The 19,264-nt window shown below is 37.1% G+C and overlaps 1 protein-coding gene across 1 annotated transcript; it reads right to left on the bottom strand.

The window, feature by feature from the left end:
- Window positions 1-3,878: 3,878 nt before the first annotated feature.
- Window positions 3,879-18,130, bottom strand: LOC118738492. Its single transcript, XM_036469427.1, has 3 exons — window positions 17,949-18,130; window positions 7,402-7,663; window positions 3,879-4,781 (listed from the first exon to the last, which is right to left on the bottom strand). Exons 1-3 carry the CDS (start codon window positions 18,048-18,050, stop codon window positions 4,330-4,332), a joined length of 816 nt encoding a protein of 271 aa, XP_036325320.1. The 5' UTR covers window positions 18,051-18,130; the 3' UTR covers window positions 3,879-4,329.
- Window positions 18,131-19,264: the final 1,134 nt, after the last annotated feature.

Here is a 19,264-nt window from a genome sequence, read left to right as displayed (position 1 = left end):
GAACCAGTGTCATAGCAACTGTACATAAATTTTAGTTGTTATAGGAACTGGACGTTTTTTGCCCAGTTTTTAAATGCCCCAGAATGTATGTAAAGTTTTAAAGTACTTTTTTTAATTTTCAAACGTGTCATTAACCCAAAATATTTCAGAAAGAAACACAAACCAAATTTTATGATTCACTTGCGGTAGGAGTCTATTTATGCAAGAGTGTGAAGAAGGAAACGCATTTCTCCCCAATGTGGTGAAATAATATATTTATTGCCAAAAGCGGATATAAAACAATGAAATTCTGCATTGCTTTTTACAGCAGATGTCCTTATTGGCAAGAACTCGTACACACTTTTCACTGCTTTTGTAATAAACAATCCAAGTATCTTTAACAACACTCAATAATTAAAGCTTGCATGGTTCTCGATAATTGCATTCGTATTTGGCGTACATTTGGCGCTTACATACATGCTAGTTTTTGGCCAAGGTTCCTCCAACCTCCAATGTGTGTGTGCGCTTTGATGCTGTCACACAAATGACCTATAATTTTACCGCCGATATAGGAAAAAATTGTTTTTTTTTTTTGATGTTGCTCGCACCTCAGCCTTTCGACCATGGCTTTCAATTGCTGACAAACAAATAGTAAAATCAACTTTTTTTTGCACAACGTGCATTCTGCAGTTTGACACGTCGTATGAGTAACGTCAATATATATGTATTTGTCTCCTTTAAGAAAGATTTGCGTATGCTTTCATTGAATTTTATGTGAAGCTTCTATCTTTGGATTTATACAAAAAATGGCTGCTAACAACAAAAATAAATTAATGTAGGTGCACTTTTTATGACATTATATTAACTAGTTTAAAATTATTATTTTTCAACATAGCTTACAAAACAAAAATAATTTCAGTTAACTTAATAACCGGGCAGATATGAATACTTGCATAGTACATTAATACTCAAATAATGAAATAACTCTCGAAGGCTATGAGTACTTCTCATACTATAGTATTAAAAACATGATATTAAATACCATGAAACTCATTTTGGCCAAGAGAAATTTCGTTTGAAATCAGCAATTGAGCAAGTACAAAAAAGTACATTTCCATGTATGTATTTTACACACTAAAAGGTCTTTCTCCCCCAACCATTTAGTTACTTTTTTACCATTTCTTACATTTCATTCTTCCATTAATACATTTCATTTGATTAGTGTGCTCTTATACCTGTGTTCACTCTATTACTACTATTTTTATTTTATTACACATTCTCAAAACGTATGTATGAATACATATTTGTAAGCAATTTAATTAACTTGGAATTAGCGCAAATGGATCGTTTATTAGGTTCCCAAAAAGCAAGGCTAATTTGATATGTTTGAAGAAAAATTATTATTACATACGTATGTGGGTACTCACTTACATACATACATTTCTTCATACAATTAGCGATGAAATACGAGTTGAGTTTGTTGTTAGCGTTTAAGCCACTGGTTTATTTCTCATCCTGTACCAAGTGCAGCGAACAATGAGCGGTTACCCGGAATCCGATTACCGGCAGCATTTTCTATTCGGCACATCCGCAATTCAGAGTGTAACCAAGTTGTCCCTAAAATACCGCGTTATTAAGAGCACTTAGTATAATGACAGGGATTATAAAAACTTTAGTATTTTGAAAAAAACGTATCATTCAAATCATAACTTCGATTTTTATCAATACCTGGATAAAGTAACGGGCAAACTCCTCCTTAAAAAATTAAAGGCAGAAATAAATGGCATCTTCTGGCCAAAAGAATAAAAGTCCGTATTCTAAAAGGCATGTAGGAATTATAATACATATAAAATGAGTGGATATTGTAATGGTATATTTGAGAATACGGCAGGAAAATTTTTCAATCAGTCTTTTTGATGCCAAAATTAAAAAAAAAGAACTTTTATTTGCTGTCTTAAGTTAGGAATAGTTTGGCGCGATGCAAAAAATCGCTTTTAAGAAGTCATTAGTATAGTTTAAGTTTTCTTTCGTTTTTAGAGTACTCTAGCTATTGTAATTTTCATAGAAATTTTAAATAAGATTTGCTTATATGTTTTCTTTTTTGTCTTTTCAGAACTAAGAGCATACATTGAAGAACCGTTCATCAACAGTAAGTACAAAAAAACAGAACAGCCCATGTATATACACTAGACTGCAAAAAAAAAATCGGTACTGTTTTTCCATTGGAATTATAAAAGTTATTATATTTTAAGACGTCCACCAAAATATTTCAGGAAAATGTTTGCGTGTGTCACACGATTAGGTATTTGCCAAAATTTGGTGCAAATCATATCCAATTGCGTGAATACCCAAATATTTATCCCAATCACGAAAATTAATTTGTTTAAATTTTTCAATAGAACATCGCTGTATTGTACCAATCTTTTGACTATAAAAGAAGAAAGTTCCCTTTTTTTATTTTGTACCAATAGCCCAATATAAAATGTACTAATCTGTACAAATGAACCAATCGAGTGCCACTGCCTTAAAAATTTATGCCATTTAAAAAAAAAATCAAAAAAATTTCGGGTTTTTTTATTTGTTTCTGAGTATGCAGTACATGTTTCAAATGGCTAACAGCTACGATTGGTTTTTTTTTTTTTTAATTTAAATAAAAAGCTCGAAATTTGTACGAAAGTTTGTTGAATTTTTTTTTTTAATATTTCACAAATTTGGAAATTACACGGGGTTTTATAAAAAAAATAACCAAAATTAAATAACAACGAAAATAGTACGTTAAAACTTGGCAAAAAGTAGTTCAGCTATAATTTGTTGACCACTGTATGTATTTTTTAATATCTTTAATTGGACATGCACATTATACATGAAGGAAGTACATAACAAAATTAAAAAAAAAATATATGGCTTTTTCAAATACGGCCTTGGTTGTACTTATGGCGCCCCTAGTGACTATACACACGCTCCTTAGTAGCCGTGGTTTTGACCGCGGTTCTGCGCAACCATACGACATCAGAATACGTGACGATGGGCCTGACTAGAGCTATGTATGTATATTCGAAATACCATGGCCGGTCTCATACCCCAGGTCTTTTTAAAGGTTCTTCGACACTGTCCGAAAAACTTTCAGCACTCGATTTACCTTCAGCTCGACGTGAGTTCTCCATGTCAGCTTCGTATCTAGAGCTACCCCTGGATATTTCACATCCTCTAAGCACTGGAGGGTGAGACCCTCCAATTTTCTTTTCCGTGTAAAAAAGACTGCGGTTTTCTAGCTGGGATTGACAGGAATACCCTGCAAAGTGCACCATTCAACACGCTTATTCAGGGTTCTCTGTGTCCCAGCACAAACCTCCCTGAGAGATTTACCAGATGATAGTGGATATGAAAGAGGAAAATATATTAGTTTTCTGCACCATCCATTCTTGATCTTATATATATGTATTAACTCATTCCCTAGGTTTTATTGAAGTGCCTCAATTACTATTCCAGTTATTAATTAATTCCGCACCAAAGCCGTATTAACTTCGCGGGGTAGTTCGCGCGTATGGCGGGGTCGCTTTTTTATCGATTAGGCAGAGTACACTTAATAGTGAGTTGTAAATAATTAGAGATTCTACAATATTTCATCACATTATTATAAATTTACTTCCTATTGGATTGTCGACCATTGTTCATTTACAATACGTATTTTGTCCACGAATGGTCAAAATGAGGAAATTATCTTTGTTATATAGGAATTAATTTATTAAACTCAAACTTTTGTAAATGTTATATAAACTCACTCCTTTTGTCACTCTTCATTATTGTGATAGTTTTATTATCTAATCGCATTAGTTAAACAATATATTTTACTAGATTCTTTAGCGTGATATACAAAATTTCTTTAAGTTATAAATTCAAATGCTTACTACGAACAGTCAACATTAATATACCGTAAGTATTCATGTGTATAAATTATTAATTAAATATTAACAAACAATTAACTCCCGCTCGAATGTTACAACCAGATTTTAATTGGCATATTAATGGTTACATTTTCCTATACAAACTTATTTAGGTGCATACATATTTATGTATACTTAATATTGATGTAGTGGTAGTTGCGGTCGTGTATGCAGTTGCATATTGTCCCAACTCGGGAATGTGTATGTGCGTGACAGAGTCGTCCAAGCTGTGATCCACCTAACAACTCGCCCACTTCAAAAATTGCTACTCTCTGTCACAAAAGCCAGACAAACAAACAAACAAACGAATACAACCTTGCTATGTTTAAATGAAATGCATGCCTTTACTTCCGCTCCTCTGCACAACCACTATGCGGCGCTATGCCGCACGCACACTGCTGACATTTCAGTTGCATGTCTTTGGCTGCTGCTGCGTACGTTTGCCCAGTCGTGGCTTATAGAGTGCTGAGGATTTTTTGCTGACGCGCCCCACAAATTGCCATGGCACGCTAAGGTCCTCAATGTCATTGGCAAGCATGTCATTACCGGTACCAACAGCAGCACCTCCACCACCAACGCCTTCAAGCGTTTCGAGTCCACCATTGCCAGTGTCAAAGCCAGTGCCAGTGCCAGTGCCAATTAGACTGGCACCAGCGACAAAGTCCACACCACCGTCATTGTAGCTACTGCCCAACTCACCATCATTCATTGAGCCGGATTCTTTGTTGAACAGAAGTCTATTGTTGTTGTTTTTGTTGCTATTGCTGTTGTAGATTTCATTGAACAATTGCAAATCAGCTGCAGCACTACGACCAAGGCGTGAACGTAAACGCGCCAACTCAATGTTGGATAGTTGTTCTGCGAAAAAAAACAAGAACAAATAAGTGTCATACGCACACACACACACACATACGTATATAATATATAAAATACCTGCGTACAGATGTGAATGAAAGTGTGACTGATTGTGAGTGGTGCATTGTGTGAGCGAGTAAATGAGTCAAGGTTTATTTACACGATGGCGACAAGGGACAATACGATTTTGATTTAGCGAACTTTGGCGTGAAAGGACACAACTCATGGGGAAAAATAGGAAAGATATTTTAAATGCAGACAAGGTCAAACAAATCCATTACTCAACTTTATTCAATACATATAGAATTAAGTTATCCATTAACCGGTGTCGCTAACAACATATTTGTCAAAACGGTCGGTTTAACTATTTTATTTTGAAAGCTCTATGTATGTTTCAGAGACGCATCCGTTATCAAATTTTTTTATCCACAACGCCCTTTTAATTAGTTTAATTTTTTTAAGCTAACAAAGTTAAAAGGACGAAAATCGAGGAAGTGGTCGAATGTGTATTAGTCCTTAACATACTATAACTTATTTAAAAATAATTAGTGCAAAATTTCATAGGTATTCCAGAAAAAAGTTAAAAACCACTTTTTCAATACCTATTCGTCTTAACTGAGTGTTCAGAGGAGTTGGCTGTTATTGGTTAGCTTTGAGAGGGTGCCAAGATATTAAAATGTTGATACAAATTTTTGTTTTATATTGCCAATTATGAAAAAGCATCTGTGAAGTGCAGAATGAAAGTTTATTTGAACGAAAAAATTGCCAAACAAATATCTATTTGCATTCCATTTTCGATAGTTTCGAACTAGTTCTAAATTCGACAGATAACATTTAGTTCGTTCGGCATCCCTTTTTCTATGGTTCCAAACCAGTTCTAAATTCGTCACCTTGGATATAGATTTCTAATGAGAAGTTGTTTTATTCTTTGGGACCCAACACATACCCTATATTTCTTTTAGACTAAGCTAATTTGCCATCGGGTATAGTCGTTGTGCTGGGTATGCAGTTACAGTATATACCCAATCCCAACTCATGCGTCCTCGTTCGCAAACTCTGGGCAACGTGAGCAACCCATGTGCGAGAGGCGGTAACCAATGCGAGTGGAGCCTTGGGCCAGAGCAGAAAGAGAGTGAGCTACGGTGGGGCCACTCCGACTTATTCGCCTTAAAGGCTCACTTAAGTCTGCAGCGTCTGTTCACCAGTAGGTGTGGCTGCAAGCGGGTGTCTATCCTGGAGCACCCGGCGAAAATTGTAACAGGCCGATGTCTGGACATGATAGATATTAAAGAAAAGTTAATATGGGGAGTCTTTATTAGAGCAACAGAAGCCAAATCAACTATTTTTAGAATTATTATCTGAAAATTTTGTCTGAAACTTAAAATAAAGAAACAAACTATGGAGTTGCCACATGTTTGAAAATTTCAGTTTAAATAAATTGATACGCTCAAGTAAATATTGCAATATGGCTGCCAGGAGAAAGAGCTTTAAGAAGGCTTACAGCTGAAGATATTTTTGTGGAAGGTTGCCACATGTTGAAAATTTTAATTTAATTTAATTGATAAGATAAATCAAATATTGCAATATGGGTATCAAAGTATAGGGTTGAGAAAATTTTACTGCCGAATATATTTTTGAGTGGGGTTGCCACCTGTTTGAAAATTGTATTCTTTTCAAATGATAAAATAAATTAAATATTAGAATAAGGGTGTTAAGCTACAAAGGTTTAAGAAAGTTTACTGTCGAAAATATTTTTGAAATGGGTTGCCACCTACTAACGTATTTTAAAAATTTAATTTAAAAAAAATTATAAGGAAAGGTAAATATTTAAAATTATAAATTTATATATTAACTATAAATAAATAATAAAAAATACTTTACTTCGAAAGAAATTTGAAAATTGACTCTTGTAAGGGCAGGCGGAACAAGATCGTCAAACCTTCTCATTCTAGTAAGAACACAATCCTAGTTTTGGTTGGTTTAGCAGACAGCCCATTCGCACAACAACAAAATATTTGGGTTGTTCACACTTGCAAAAAATTATTATTCTGTAGTGTATTCATTGTTGCAAACTTAATAAAAAATATAACTATATAACCAGATAACCTGATAACCAGTCAAGTGTGAACAAGCCAATTAATTATTTTCGGTGTTATTTGCGCTTTCCTGCAAACGACTAACAAAGAAGGGCCTGTAATGAGGCAGGCCACGTCATCTGCATAAACCTAGGCGTAGATATTAAAGCCGTAGATATTAAAGCCGCATCGATTAGTTTATAAACCAGCCGAAACCAGTGCTTTTAGGCTGTTTAATGGCAGCAAGAGTTTTTTTATGCCTGCATTATTTTTTTTATAACTACCTTTGAATGTTTTTTTTTTAATTTTTGTACGTTCTTCATAACTTTTTTTTTAATTTAAAAAGTAATCTGTTTACACTTCTGAAGTTCACTTCTGAAGTAAGAAATTTTTTTTGCCTTTTAATTGGCGGATTGAAAGAGACTATTTTTTAGTCCTATCCTTTTCCCATGCATTTTCTTTAGTCATTCCCGCCAAGTTTACTTAACTTATGTACATATGTATGTATGTATATTTTAGTAGTTTTTCTAAGCAACCTCTATACTCACTCCTCAGGCTGTGCATAATGTTTAACAAGGCCAGATTGTAAGCATATGTTGGCATATTTCTCAAATACTCCTCCGATGTGGCCAAGTCATGCTGCGAACGTTTTTGTCGTGTCTTCTTTGTCAATTTTTTTGGCGCTGCCGCTAAGACCAGCAATGACCGTTTGTTAGGATGTCTTTCGCTGTGTTGTTGTTGTTTCTGTTGTTCTTGTATGGGCATATATGGCTTTGGGATGATATTTGGAGCATGTGCTAAATTTATGGCCTAAAAGAAGACAAAAAAGAGATGATGATCATATCAACATGAATAGGCAACAAAAACGAGATGACAAAAGCAATTTTAAGAAATGTACTCGTATTAGAAGCGTGTAGCGAAATGGGCAGGTTTTTGTGACACTTGTGTTTTTATAATTTTTTTTTTGTAAACATTATTTTTTTGTTTTACTCCGTAAGTGTATACAATATATGTATATGTTGCAAGGCTTCTTAGTTGTTATTTCATTTATATTTCTAATGTCCTTTTTTGAGGAAACTCTGTCGCTAATACGAAAGTAATAGCGCTAAACGGTTTTGCATACATCTTCGGATATTAAAAATCTCTATACCGCATTTTGGATACGTTTTCACCATAAGGGATGGTTGGTTGATATCTGGAAATATTGTAAATGTAGTATTTTTTTATTTTTACATAAATATGTATATATTTACTTTTAATAAAAAATATGGAAATATATATACCGCGTACACATTTTACTAAATGTTTTGCCGTCCTTCTCCTTCAGCTTATGTTGTGAATTTTGGCACACAAATTGAGAGGTCAGCATTTAAACGCAGCCTCCGGGCGCAATATGGTGATATGCCTTTTCATGTCAAAAAGACAGTCGAAGGTTTATCATTGCCTACTTATGGACGACAGCTGTCGGGAAATACTTGGTCTATATCTTGTGAGTATTGCTAGGAAAACGAATCGTAACTGGTCCCCGAATAAAGCGGCCTTTTATTTGATTAATATTTTTTTCCGTACTTTATTCACTAATCTATTTTTTGAGTTTTTTTAGTTATTTCAGAACTATCTCTTATTTATGGCCTTATATTATTTATGGCCTTGTAACAATCAAATTCAATAATTTTATTGAGTTTGAGGCCGTTTTTAATACAAAATAAAAGCAGCAATTTATTTTTTGGTAAAAGTTATAGCTGCTATTTCGGAGTTTACCACAGCTCCTCATCAGACTTCCTCACTCGAAATCGGTCCAATGACCCCAGCGTCCAAAGCCAATAGTCTACCCACAAAATTTTTCATTATAAACGGCTTCGAGCTCTACAAAGTAGTTGAATATAATTGTTATAAGGCCATAAATAACAAAAGAAAAAAAAACGGATAACTTAAGGACGAGATTGCTAGAGGATTAATGTATACTAGAAAGTTATCCTTCGGAAAATTTTACTAGCGGTCTTCTCAGGCAAAAACTTTATGCCAAGAACGTAAAAGTCTCTATAAAATTAAAACAAAATTTCCGAGAAGAAATAACATTCAAACTCAATTTAAAAAAAAAAAAAAAATTTTAGAAAATAGAAAAATGCCGAGTTTTTCTTGCTGATTTTTGATTTTATTTTTTTAGAGACCTTTACGTTGGTGGCATGAAATTTTTGCCTGAGAAGACCCCCAGTAAAATTTTCCGAAGAATAATTTTCAAAAATATATCAAACCTCTAACGAACTTCCAAATTTGTTTTTTGCTGGATTTCTTGAATTGAGGGTGAAGCTAATGGGCCGGAGCTAATGGATTAAAACGTTCTTCGAAAATATTTCCTATGCAAGTTTACTAAATATGTCTTAACCTTTAATTTCGCTTAGACATTTATTTTAAATATTTTTTCGACTTTCGACTACTTAGGCCGGGACATAAAACGTTTAGTAGGCCATAAAATAATAATACGAGCTTGCTTTTGCAAATCCATCGAACGTTTTATTACAGGATATCTCTACTTTCACAAACTATTAGCAAAGTCCGGACTGGCTTGAATTGTCATAAAATTGTCGCACAGTATTTTTGGTGTAAATGATGTTTCCCAAATAAACGAAGTCATCTACTTTGTCAAACTTGTAACTGTCAACAGTGACGTGCATGCCAAGACGTGTATGCTCTGACTGCTTGTGTGACGACAGGAGGTATTTTGTTTTGTCCTCATTGACCACCAGACTCATTCGCTGAGCTTTTCTATCTAATCCCGAGAAGACAGAACAGGTGTAGCCCTTGTTTTTGCCGTAAATGTCGATGTCTTCAGCATATTTATGCCAGCAATTGTACGCTCTTTCGACGTATTATGCCAGGGCGGTTGAGTTCTGTGGCTCTTATTATCTTCTACAGAGTAAGAAAATCACACAAAAGGAAATCACCTTGTCCGAAACCTTTAATGGAGCTGGTGCTATTGCCCAACGTCATTTTACATAGCCGTATCAGTTTCCCCAGGATGTGAATTTCGATCTTTTTCTCGCGGATCTTCTCCAAGATTTTGCGCATTGTCAATACCTGGTCTATGGTAGATTTCTAAATGGTCTAAAGCTACAGAGATAAGGCACAATCAGTTCGTTGATGGTGCGTTTCAGTCTTTCACATAATACGCTCGATAATACTTTGTAGGCTATGGGCAGAGCACACTTAAATTCCAATCGTCGAGCATGCACTCATCTGACCGTGTTTGCACAAAGGTTCATGCATACACCTTAACAACTCTAGGAACATCGTCTCCTCGGGCTCGAGTTCGTCTTCTCCACAACATTCAGTTGTTCTACCAATCAGTATGGCGTAAAAGTGTTCTCTCAATGTTTTAAGCACACTCTAGACATCGGTCAGAAGGTCCCCTTGGTTGTTTCTATAAGAGTTCACCCTGGTCTTGAAATCTTCCGCAAGTCACCTAACTCTCGGATAATATTTTTCGGCGTTTTTCATTTCGGCCAGCATTTCACGTATTTCAGCCTTTCTCTTTTTATTGCGGAAAATACGTTTCGCTACCCTCTTCTTTTCCCTATAGCGGTACTTAGTGAGCGGGAAATGTGCTAGCTATGTCAGTTTGTTGGAGAGTGCTCTCAGAGAGCAAGTGTGAATGTGTCGATTGGCGAATAATTTGGCCGCCTATTGTGATTGCGGCTTTTCGACGTTGCGCTTTCCTAGCACCGTTGGATGCGATGGCGATTGCGTATCTTGCCTGCATGAAGATTTGTTTTTGGATCCGAGGCCGCCATGTAGCTAAATTGATCTTTTTATGCTGGAACCTAGTACTACATGTTTCGCGACAAAGTCGATCAGCCTCAGTCCGTTGTCGGACGTTTTGTCGTGGAGGCTGTTTCTGGCAGTGGTGCCAGAGATTCCTTCATGGCCCCACTTTGGCGCGACTCTTATATCATGTCTGGGGCAGTGTTCAGAGAAGAAGAGATCGTTGGACGGTTCGTCCTTTTCTTCTATTTATGCATGGGTGCAGATAAGAATCTCGCTTTAATGCAGATTGTAGCTAGACGTTTGTATACCGTGTTACTCGGCGACAGCCGGGTAAAGGCACCTTCGCCATTAAGGGTCCGGATATTCCCAATGCATACCCTTAAATCATAGTCCTTTATTTTTTACTTATTATTTATTTATTTGTCGTGGTCGTCATCAAAAGAATGGCCGGAGTTTTAATGTGGTGGAATCTAACCAAGGCGCACGCGAAGTTTTACGCCTTCTCACTTTAGCTTGCTCCCGAACGGGTGTTTGATCGCTACCCGGAGGATACATAGGTATAAATAACAAGATGCAGTGAGCTGCGATTGTAACAGGATGCAAAAGAATCATTTCTGATCACCGCCAGGTGAATGACGGTCAAATGCTTCGTCAACTTTTGTTCCAAACTAACAAACTGTTAATTGATTAGCTCTTCTATATATGAATTTATGTTAATTTTCAGCAGGCAAATGCAATAAAATTACGATTTCATGCACATATTTTTCTGCATGAATCATTTTAACAAAATCTTTTGATATGATGTATTTTGAATATACAAAGCTATTCACATATTTTCAGAAATGCAAATCATATTCACTTATTTTATCAGAACTCTCTGTGAATATAAACTCATGCAAGTGGAGCGTGATAATTGGAAACAAAATTTAACAATGGCTCAAAAAAAATTTTGTTTTGAAAAGCGCAATACGAATTTTAAATTGAAAACGATTTTCCAGCAATTGCATCATTGTAAGTTTTAAAAATGTGACAACTCAACCGCACTTAGCCATTATAAATTTCTGTGTTAATTTCAATTTACATAAAATTCATTTTTCGCCACATCTACACTATGTACATATGTTTGTTTGTATAACCACTGGGAGCTTGGCAACACTGCAAATGCATTTACATTCATGCAGATTATGTATGCAACTGTATTCGTATGGCATAACAGCCCAGTAAGAAATGAAACTAATGTATGTGTAGAGTGGCGTATGAGCAACAGACCATACACACACATTTTAGGACGCAACCATATACTTTCTCGTATATCGAAGGCGGCTAAATTAAAGTTGAATTTTTTTTTTTGCAACTTTCGACTTCAGGTTTATTTCAGGAGTTCGGAATTTTCGCAGAATTTTCTGGTTTATGAGTGGCTGGACGCCATAATAGTAAAAATAGTTGACTATTTTTGCTTAGCAACAACTAGAAAATTGTTTTCTAAAAAAAGGCAACAAATTTCAGGTTTTCATGCTCGAAAAAACTCAGATATGCGCATGTTTAACTAAGAGGTATTGATTTTTATTATAAAATATTGCGTCCCAGAGCGAAAACCTGGGTACCCGTAACGTCGTCCGAGCCTGCTGACATCCCAGAAATGCTGCAGGAATTTAATCCTAGCATCCCTTCACACAACTGGAGGGTTGTTAACACCGACCCAACTGAGCGAGCAACAATGCAGGTAGTCCTGCAGTCTGCAGGCACTCGCAAAAAGCGCCTATAGGGTGAGCTAGGGCTTTGAGAAGACTACGCCAAAAGTTTACAAAGCTTACAACGAAGCCCTAGTCAACCTAGTAGCTTCTGTGGAGGCGGACGAACCGCCCAGCGACCATGAGATGGAAGTTTAGGAATATGAAGCAACCAAGAAGCTAAGCGGGTATACCTTATCCAGCTCCGAAGCATGAGAAGCCTGACGGAGGCTGTATACGGAGCGTGATGCGCTCCTGCTTCAACTGTCCTCATGTGAAGTAGACATGATATAAACTATTTTATCCTACCGCAATATAGCACTGGAGACATAGCCACGGTTAGCCCAGAAATAGGACACAGGAGTTACAGGCTGGCCTCATTTTACCTGTACCAATACTTGTAGAGTTGGTGGAGAACACAAATCCTATGGACACAATGCTACTGCTGAGAGGGGATTCATCATGACCAATGGGGCACCACCGACATAAATGAACAAGCTGAATAACTTCATAACTATTTCCTAAGCACAAATCTGGCTATTTGCAACAAGGAGGGTGACCCTTTTTTAACAACCATTCTCAGGGAAGTTCCTGACATCACCCTCGTTAGTGAATCTTGCAGTGATCAGATTTCTGCGTGGAAGGTCCTGCAAGTGCACTTTTTCTCAAATCGCAGGTTCACAGAATTTAGCATATTAGACTCGTCCGCAGTTTCTAAATCGATACGAAATATCAGGAAAACTAATTGCGAGTATTACAGAAAACTTGTACATAAGAATCTAACCTCTGAACTATTCCATACCTCAAAAAGACGGAGGGAACTTGATCAATTCGTTAGCTTTTTTACTTAGAGTTGCCAGACAGCACGCATTAGTCCCAAGAGAAAAACCGGCATACCAACGAAAGCAGGCAGAGCCTCTCATGCTTAACCTGGCGATTTTAGGCCTATCAGCCTTTGTTCCTTTATACTAAAGACTCTGTAAAGACTTCTGGAAACTTATATAAAACAATCAATTAACCCAGCTCCAGTTCTCCACTCGCTAGTCTCAAAAATTAAGCGATCACTAGAAACAAAAGGATTTGCATTAGTAGTATTCCTGGATATAGCAGAAGCTTTCAACAATGTCCACCCGTATGCGATTACCTCGGCTCTGACGGACCTGCGGATGGAGAAATCTCTGGTTGGGATCATCCACCAATTGCTCACCAGCAGGGCGGTGAGCTCCGAGTTTGCGGGACAGACGACTCGCAGGTGTGCTGCTGCTCATGGAGGTGGATGGACGGCAAACTACTATGGAGTGACAACGCAATGGAACGCATCAAGAAATCCACCACAGCGCTCTTCACATGTAAAACGGCGGTCAGTGTTAAGTGGAACTTCTTACCTAAGATAGTACACTGAATCTACACGGCCATGTTCGGCCCGTCTGCTTTACGGAGCCCTAGTATGGTGGCCTACGAGAACAGCGCTCAAGCAACTTAAAAGGGTACAAAGGACATGCACAAATGGAGCTCTTTGCTCCCCTCCTATCGAAGCTCTTAACGCGGTTCTACAACTGCCACGCTTGATATAGTAGCTCGAAAAATAGCCAGTATTGCAGCCTTAAGACTTGGAGTTATGGTCAATCAGGCCATTCGAAAATCCTAAGGACGAGGGCGCCCATACCGATAGCTGCAAGTACTGACTACTGCATATCATCAAATATCTTCACCAAAAACTATATAATTACTATACCCATTCGTAAGGACTGCGACACTAGGCCTCAACATATACGTAATGCTACAAATATGACGAACTGGCAAGGAATGGTACGACCGCCCCATCCTTTCGGGGAACGACATGGTAGGTATACCAATGGCCACTTTCAAACACTACACGCAAGAAGCAGCAAACAAATGCTGGAGAAACCTCTACGGCGAGGCTTACATGGCCTTCTTACGATAAAAAATGCACGTCTGCACTCTTAGCGTTAAAACGTACCGAGGTATCTATTCTCCCAGGTATTAGTACAGGTCACACTGTCTAATCGGCGCACATGCCTCGAGATTGGGAGTGGATGCGACAGATTACTGTTTCAGCTATAGATGCGAAGCAGGGGAAGAGAGTGTACAGCACCTTATATGCGAGTGCCCGGCACTCAGCAAATGACGGCTATAGATGTTCGGCAAGCCCTCTCTACAGGCCCTTGCAGAGGTATCGGAAATCAACATTAGAGCGCTATAGAAATTCATCTCGTTAACGAATTGGTTTGTTCTCGAGTAAGCATCGCAACATCATAGGCGAACAAAGATTGCATATATTATCATAATGGACCTTTCTTAGCCTAAGTGTTTTGGAATCGGCGGCTGAGATAGGGCGTTTTCGAAACGAGTTCTGAAATAGGGCGTCCTTGAAAAGTTTTTTGTGATAGGGCGTTTTCGAACTGGCAGCCGGGATAGATCGATCTTCCACTCAGAAGTCGATACCGTCTCATTTCTGCATCATTTCTGCAAACACTAATAGAATAACATACAACAATAGTTTAAGCGTCATACTGTTATAAAATAAAACAAAAACTTTATGTAGGTGCAGAGTTGACATTTTGGTCTCTACACAAGTAGAATGTTAGCCAAGACGAAATGGTGAAAATTATCTCCTTTTTTCTTTCGTTTTGACTTCCTAAAGTCCCAAAATAATATTATAAATATGCAGATGTAACTCAAAATTTACGTTTTTGGGTATGTCATCATACAATTAATAAGCTTGATAAGTGGAATATGTTCAGCCTAACAGATGACTAAGCTTCCCAAAAATGGCGAAGATATTTGCATTCCCATCTGTATTTTGGTATACCAACTGTATGAAATGTTCAAACTTTGATTGCGTTTTCCCACAAAATTTAAATTTTGAAATAATACTGTATAATATTGCTTGTGCTTGCTGCCACCTTATATGAATTCGCTTTGGTTACAACTTAATAAATACTAGTAAAGTTAAAGCTTTCGTTCCCTCAAAATATGTACATCAAAAGTCACTTGAAAAGTTTCAATACCTCAACTTAGAATTTCGTCAGCTGAATTTGGAGACTTTTCAAGTGCTGATTGCGGAGCTGACAGAAAACAACAATAGCCGTAGCAAGTGCATTAGCGAAGGCAAGGTGGAAGCTAACACAGTTCAAGTCAGTGGGTAAATAATCGAAACGAGTTGAAAGTTTGTTGCATCGAGAGCAGAACGACGGGGGATTTGTGCGAAAGTTTTGCGTTTCGGTGTACAAATTGCAAGCGCATAATTCAACTTTTAGTTGTAGAGTGTCATTGTATACATAGTACAAAATTACAATGGTTCAAATATGTGCGGAATTTCCAATAATGTGCTGATTTTCGTATTCAATCGAAAAGACATTTCAAAGATTTTATTTTAGTAAATTGCAAATAAAACTGTGTGAAATAGCATTTCTGATTGTTTTTTTTTTTTTTGTTTACTTGGAAATTGTATTAAATTCATGCCTAGTTTTTTAAAACCCATGATGATTATCTCTAGTATTAAAAAATGGTTAAATGAACAATTGAATATTGTTGCTGGATGACTCCTGAATGAAGAGAACCAAAAGTTTGCTCTCGAAACTTATTGATTTCCAAGAATTCCATACTATTTTTACGAAAAGTTGTTTTCCCCCATATAAAATACATGGAAAACTTTGAGAGCTTTGAGCGACCGCTGAATATTTTTTGATTTCAAAATTAAAAAAATTGGGTATATTTTTCGATATAGTACCATCCAAGGGGGTGAGAGCATTAGAATTCCGACTTTACATATTTTGGACAACACTCATCGTCACCCAATAAATTTTCAGTCCAAAGGAACGCTGTAAGCTTAAGATAAATCCGCCTGACTATACCAGCCCTCTTCTTTACCTACCGATTAATCGAACACCTAATATCTCGAAAACTAAAAATCGCAAAATTTTTTTACCACAAATTAGAATTTAATTACCCAATTTTACCCTAATATACCCTAATGACTATGAAAATTTCATCAATGTTTTCGGAAAAAAATTCGTCGCGTTGTAAATGGTCCAAAACAATATCAAAATGGCACAAAAATCACAATTCATTTACTTTTTCTGTTAACACCCCCAAATGTCCGATGTAGATATTCCATCCTCATGAGCAATTTATAATTCACAATTTTTCCATGTACTTTTGATTTCAAAATCTTTAAAAACAAGACCATTTATTTACACAACACCAACTGTTGCCGTTTAGAAAAGCCAAGTCCTTCTTCACGTTGCCTTTCCATCACAGAGGAGGCCTTTCACTTCCTCTGCTACGAGCAGGGAGTGCCGAGTTGAATATTTTCCTGGCTGCTACGTCTGCATTGCAATCGAACCGCAGCACCAAACTGAACTGTGTACATAAACATACGTCGTTGTAAAGCTCATACTGCTCATCGTTCTATCGTCTGCGGTATTCGCTCTCGCCAACGAGTAAATACCGATGAAATGAATCCCGGGATCTACCGAACGAAAAAATATATTTCTACTTTTTTAGCGATGCATAAAGTAGATGCTATCTACGATTTTTTGAATGCAACTAACCGCAGCTGTATAGCTGGTAAATTTACTTGCACGATGGACACCCTGACAACAAACTTTAAACTTCGAACTTTATGCCTCCAATTAAGCTGATATGCGCAGCAATGCAAAGAGATTTGGAGATGGAATCCCATTGCTCTTTTACAGGTTGCCTATTTGAATGGTTTGGGATCCGATTGCGAAAGTTTCCATTTGTCCGTTACTATTACAACTTTTCGACGTCAAACTTTCGTAGCGTTGGCTGTAACAAGTTAGCAATTCAAACCAATGTCAAGAACGCTTGAAGTGCATCTTCGGCCCATCACAGCATGAACAAGTAAATTTTTCGTTTTTTGATCAAGGGACACGCAAGTGGCTCTATGGGTGTTTCGATGCCACTAGTACCTGGTACTACTCACTGTCATGTGTCAAGCTTAATTTTGACAGCGCTGCGCTCATATGGCGCTGTTAGAATTGTGAACAACAACAACAAACCGTTTCCTCTGGTATAACACTCTGGTGGTTTACTCTGTAAACTGACCCGTTCTTTTTGCATAGGTAAATTAAATGGTATTGGCGATGTAAAATATTTTCGATAGCTTGCTTAGTTAGACTAGCAATTATAGAATCGAAATAATTAAGAAAAAACTGTACGCACATTTCAAAAGTTGTACTTCTAAATTTTCCAAAAACCATCAAAGTGATTGAAATTGCATTTATTGTAATCTGATTTTCTTCGTTCAATTTGTGACGAAAATCTTGTGCTATATCCTTGAATGAATTTCGGCACATACGGTGCATTAAGCTATTTGCATGCTCTTAAATCGAATTTCAGTTTATGTGCTACACTTAGTTGGAAATGATAACACTTCAAATCGCAAACGAAACTAATTTACGCTTAAAGGAAATTGAGGATCATATGGAGTGGCAAGGAGTGCACAGTAAGGTGAGTGCATGGAAAGCATAGAAAAACTTCAAAAAATCGCACAAGCCAGTGCTTCAGAAAGAAGTGGGTTTTATCCATTTCAATGAATGAAGGTTACTCACCTGCTGTAAATCATCATCACTGGTAGTCGCCTTGGTGTTGCCTGAAACGTAACAGGAAGCGGCAATGGCAAAAAAAAGACAGCACACGCCCAAGTTGCACATGACAAAGTAGTAAAAAAAAAGCAACAAAATTCGTTTGGAGCACTTCTGTTTGTCGCGCGACAACTTTTGTGCAATCTTACGACTCGATGGCTAAGTGTACACTGTAAATTATTGATAGCAACTGTTGAAAGTGTCGGCGATGCCGTGGATTTTTATAGTTTCAAGCGGCAATAATTATTTGTTGCAAACGGTCTATGGTTTTTTTGTTTATTCATTGTTAAGCAAAACAAAACAAATGTATCAAAGGCAATTTGTTATTTCTTGATGCAATAATCCACTTTTGTGTGTGCCAACAACAACAAGTGCAGTCAGCGACAAGCACACAGCAGGCTAAATGTAACAATTACCAACATTATTGACGTGATATAACAACAAGCTTGTAGTAATAGAGATTAATGTAAATTTGTTACATGCTTGTCATGTCGACCAAACTGCCCTGTAGCAGCTTGCGTTGTGCATTTAGCAGCGCCATAGGACATTATTTGCGCAATGGCAATCACAGCAAATTAAACTAACAAAGCTAACGGGCACCCGCATTACGCACACCGACAACATCAGCAGAAACAGCATAGCGAGTAAGTGTAAGCAAAAAAACGCTGGTTGACGATTCAGCTTAAATGAGCGTATGTGAGTAAATATGTATATACATACATACTTGTACACAACACCCACGAGAGTTTTTTCCTGCAGCATCATCATTGCCTGATTAGTAGCAGATGTGCTTCACACGCAAATGAAAAGGTAACCAGAGATACATAAAGGGTATTCACGATCCGGTGCATATTGTCTAGCATGGTGCATGGCATGGCAGAAATAGCATAACTGGCTAATTTTGTTGTTGTTTTATATGATCAAACATGCTATTTATGCCATCTATGCACCAGGTTAGACAGTATGCACCAGATCGTGAATACCCTTAATGAAATAATCATGACTATAGGTGGGTTGGTACTACAAATTGCTTTTGTCTTTATCACTTTGTATATATGGGGCATTCACAACGGTGTCGTAAATGTCGTATTGTTGTATGTCGTAAACTTTAAACGCCTAAAAAATATGTTAACGGGGTTCGCAAGGTACCATCAAAGTCATATTATGCATTTTCACAGTGTTAAAAAATATCTGTTTGTGGTTTCAAGTTCTCTAAACATTTATTTAAGCTTTTAAAGCTTACGACATACAACAATACGACACTTACGACACCGTTGTGAATT

The sequence above is a fragment of the Rhagoletis pomonella genome, unplaced genomic scaffold, assembly GCF_013731165.1.
Source record: "Rhagoletis pomonella isolate Grant_MI unplaced genomic scaffold, Rhpom_1.0 Rhpom_scaffold_00004, whole genome shotgun sequence".
NCBI classification, from domain to species: domain Eukaryota; kingdom Metazoa; phylum Arthropoda; class Insecta; order Diptera; family Tephritidae; genus Rhagoletis; species Rhagoletis pomonella.
This window is presented reverse-complemented; position numbering and strand designations above follow the sequence as displayed.